This window comes from Dipteris shenzhenensis, chromosome 3 (assembly GCF_047967505.1).
Source record: "Dipteris shenzhenensis isolate YYH24624 ecotype China chromosome 3, Dip_SZ_1.0, whole genome shotgun sequence".
Lineage (NCBI taxonomy): Eukaryota > Viridiplantae > Streptophyta > Polypodiopsida > Gleicheniales > Dipteridaceae > Dipteris > Dipteris shenzhenensis.
The window spans coordinates 29,068,449-29,072,581 of NC_141598.1; the positions used below are offsets into that span (position 1 = coordinate 29,068,449).

The following is a 4,133-nucleotide window of genomic DNA, read 5'->3' on the forward strand; positions in this document are numbered from 1 at the left end:
GCCTGCTTATACCTGTCTTAAGGCAGCCGGTTTTTTTATTTGTACAGTTCCTTTTTCTTTCCTTAATACAATTTTGGTTTGTTCTGCGCAAAAAAAAAAAAAAAAAAAAAGGGTCAGCTGGTTGGCACTGGCAGACAACTGCTGATGAGGCTTTACCCCATAGCTCTGCTGATGAGGCTTGACCCCAGAGACATGGAAACATGTAATGGCCCTGTAATAAAGACAGTCCTCAATGAAGGAGCTCTGATGAATATAGCATTGGACACTACAAACAAGTTTCCACGCATTGATTTGCGAACTACCAAGATCAGATGAACAACGAGGCGGTCTCATAAGCTAAAAACGTAGTCCCTTTTCCAAGCCTGCTGATGCTTGAAGAGCCGGTTAACTCAAAAGCCACATCTTTGATATAAGATAAATTACAAACCACATCTTTGATATAAGATAAATTACAAAATGCACCGCCCATAAGTTGTTTGGCATCCCCCTTGTTGTGATAGATTAAATGAAAGCCAAATCTCAACCTCACAGCCATCCAAGTTCGGAGCTTGAGCATAGTTTATTTAGTTCACAAATCAGGACGGAATAAACCCTAGACATTAAGAGAAATACGACGTATTGCAACATATAAAGAAAATTTACACGAAACAAAGTCTGCATCGTAATGGTCTATGGCATGCCCTTAAGGCAGCGATCAATGATGAAGCTACAGTTAACCGCAACGGTTGCTGGATCAAAGTTTCGATGAAGAGGAACTGAAAGATTCGTCAAAGTGCTTTAGCTCTTCGAATGCTTTAGGATACATCGCAGCCCTCATGTCCCGGTAAAGAGTCGGATTCCAATTCCTAGCAGTGAGCTTTTGGGCAAGCTCCAACGCGGCCTGCAGGGTACTTTCCGCATCATCACAAGCACCGTCTATGATCCCTGACCGCAAGGCCATGTCAGCCGTATGCTTAACCCCACAGAGGACAGAATCCCGAAAGGCACGGGGGGGCATCTTGTAGCGGATGAGGTTCATAGGGCCAGGGGGGATGAGGATATTGACGTCGATTTCGCTCATGTAGAGGAAGCCACGGTCCTTGCGCATGAGGATGTGGTCATGGGCGAGGGCGAAGATGAACCCACCAGCGGAAGCGTGGCCGGAGACGGCAGCGATGGTGGGGAAGGGGAGGGAGAGGAAGGAGAGGAGGAGGTGTTGGAAAGAGAGGCCAACGGCGGAGCGGGAGGGGAAGGAGAGGTCGAGGCCATTGGAGAAGAATTTGCCATGGCTGGTGGTGATGAGGGCGGAGGAGGGGGGAGGGGGGGAGGGGATGGAGGCGAGGCAGCCGAGGATGGAGTCGACCAACGCAGGATTGATGCGGTGCTCGCCATCGCCAACAAGCTTCAGCACAAACACGTTGCCCCTTCTCTCCAAACTGCACATCTTCTTCTTTCTTCTTCTTCTTCTTCTTCTTCTTCTTTTCCTTCTTCTTCGCAAACCAACAAACTATCTAAGGACTCGGAGTTTTTGTTGGCCTGCCCTTGGTAGGTCTACGTGGAGGTTTTCTCTAACAAGTTAAAATTCAAAAATTTCTTTTTTTGAAAATCCTAAATTTTAGGATTGGTCCAACTCCCCACTTTCTATTTCTTTCCCTTGAAATCCTCCACATTTCTCTCTCTCTCTCTCTCCCTCTCTTTCCATATCATTCACCTTGTTTTTTGCGAGAATTGAAACAAGCTATAAATGATGAAAATCATTCATAAGGCCTGCCCAAGATCCAAAATAAGGAAAACGAAGATCAATTGGATGGGTAGCATGGAAAAGGGGGCTGAAAGCTGTGTGTGTGTGTGAGAGAGAGAGAAAGAGATTTCCACCAAAAAAGTGTGTGTGTGTCATTCAAAAGATGAGAGAGAGAACAAGAAGAAGAAAAGAAGAGAGAGAGAGAAAGGGGGATAAATAAATGGGGACAAAAATAGCAAGCACCAAATGGATGAGGACAAAAATAGCTGCCTGCAAGAAGAAGAAGGAGAAGAAGAAGAAGAGAGAGAGAGAGAAAGGGGGAGAAAAAAATGGGGACAAAAATAGCAAGCACCAATTGGATAAGGACAAAAACGAGCATGACAAAAATAGCATTTTATCATCTCTACCAAAACTAACTGATTACTATAGCCTTTCCTATGGGCAGGCCAAAAAATTTAGATTAAAAGGAAAATATAACTATAAAAAAGAGAAATACAACAAAGCTAAAATCAGCTCAAAGCGTGCGTGCACTGGAGGAGGAGTTGTCTCGATCTGCAAAATGCTCCATAAGCTGTAACGCCTCATGGTGAACTTGGAATTGCAAGTCTGAGGCCAATCTCCCTCGCTATCATTCCTCAAGCGCCAAATATACTGAATGGTAGATGCTTTGATAAGTTGCCAAATTTTGCACAACTCTTCTGATATAAACCCACAATCACCCAATAAAAGTGTCTTCCACTGAAAATCAATAAGCAAATGAGTCTGAGCAAGCCATGCCAGAGACTCCAAACCAGTTTGCAATCCTAGAACAAATGGTAATGTGTCTCCATAGCCACTTTGCAAAAAGAACATACTGGAGATAGGTCCTTCCATTTGGTGATGCGATCCTTCGTTGAGAGCTTACAAGTAACTAGCTGCCATAAGATAAAATTTAGCCTGCTAGAAGGTGTTGCCTTCCACACCCTCCTCACTCGAAGAGCCCAAATCGCTTTGGAGTCATGCGGAGCCTTATGCTGTGCCACAAAACCCGAACGATCTTTGGTATATCAGCATCCTAGCCTTTAAAGGAGCCTATGCGGCCAAGCTGCGAGAAATCTTTTCCTGAGGAATTAGCCCAACCACGAAGATCTAAGGGCCAATTAGAGGTAAAACTAGTTGGCCATAGTGGAACAAGTCTAGCAAAGGTGGCAACAAGGAACTGCTTTTCACCAAGATTGAGATGAAAAATATCAGAGATTTGGTTGATGTCCAAAAAGCAATGACACCGACTATCCCATATAGTGGACTAATTTGTCATTCCACGCCCATGTAGCCATTTCGCCAATCTGGGGCGAATTTGCACTGAAGCAATTTGATTGCGAAAAGGCCAACGACGATTAATCCAAATGTTCATCTGTAGGGATCTGTTAGGAGCCAGCCATGTCGCCCCCAACCAGCAGCTCTCCCCAAAAACTCTTCCTGTTGAGCATTTCAGACTGTGGAATCTTTAAGGCAAAGGGTGACAACAAGATTTCTTGCCAATGCAACGAATCTGGCAAGAAGCCCAACACACTAGCATTCTCAATCCAAAACCTAGAAAGAACAACCCAAGGTTGTGGCGAGTGCAACCGAAAGACCCACTTGAGGCATAATGCATCACATTTAGCTTTAAACGACTCTAAACCTAAGGTTATTAGGGGAAGAGCACCCGATTGGATTCATCAAGCACATTCAGGAAAAGGAGGCAAAGTTAACAAAGTGATGGTAAATCAGCTCACAAGAGGCCATAATCATCTTCTATCTCTCTCTCTCTCTATATATGTAGATGAGTGGCTTGATGATTTGGTCAAAACCTCAGCCACTCTTGAAGGACATTCCCCCAAATCAAAACCTCACCTACTCTTGAGGGACATTCCCACACATGATGGAGTCGACCAATGCATGATTGATGCGGTGGTCGCCATTGCCAACCAGCTTCAACACAAACATGTTGCCCCTTCTCTCTAAACTGCACATCTTCTTCTCTTCTCCATCTCTTCCATCTCTCTCTCTCTTTCTATATATATATATATAGGCGTGCTTTGCACGAGCAAGATACACGACCATCCTCAACCAACTCCTTATCTGAACGTGAATGTTCCTTCAGCTAGCCACCATTTGAAAGCATTTTGGCCATCGCCACCTAGCTTCAACACAAACACGTTGCACCTTCTCTCCAAACTGCACATCGTCTTCTCTTCTTCTTCTTAATCATTCTCTCTCTGTCTCTGTCTGTCTGTCTGTCTCTCTCTCCTACATATGTATGTATGTATGTTTGCATATATATACACATATATACATGCATATACATATATATATATATTTGTATACATACACACACACACACACACACACACACGAGTCATGCTTTGCACGGGCAAAGATACACGACCAT

At 44.2% G+C, this 4,133-nt stretch overlaps 1 protein-coding gene across 1 annotated transcript; it reads right to left on the reverse strand.

The window, feature by feature from the left end:
* Positions 1–415: 415 nt before the first annotated feature.
* On the reverse strand, positions 416–1,468 carry LOC147903622 (enoyl-CoA delta isomerase 1, peroxisomal-like). Its single transcript, XM_087372788.1, has one exon. The coding sequence runs from the start codon at positions 1,421–1,423 to the stop codon at positions 734–736; it is 690 nt and encodes a 229-aa protein (XP_087228914.1). The 5' UTR covers positions 1,424–1,468; the 3' UTR covers positions 416–733.
* Positions 1,469–4,133: the final 2,665 nt, after the last annotated feature.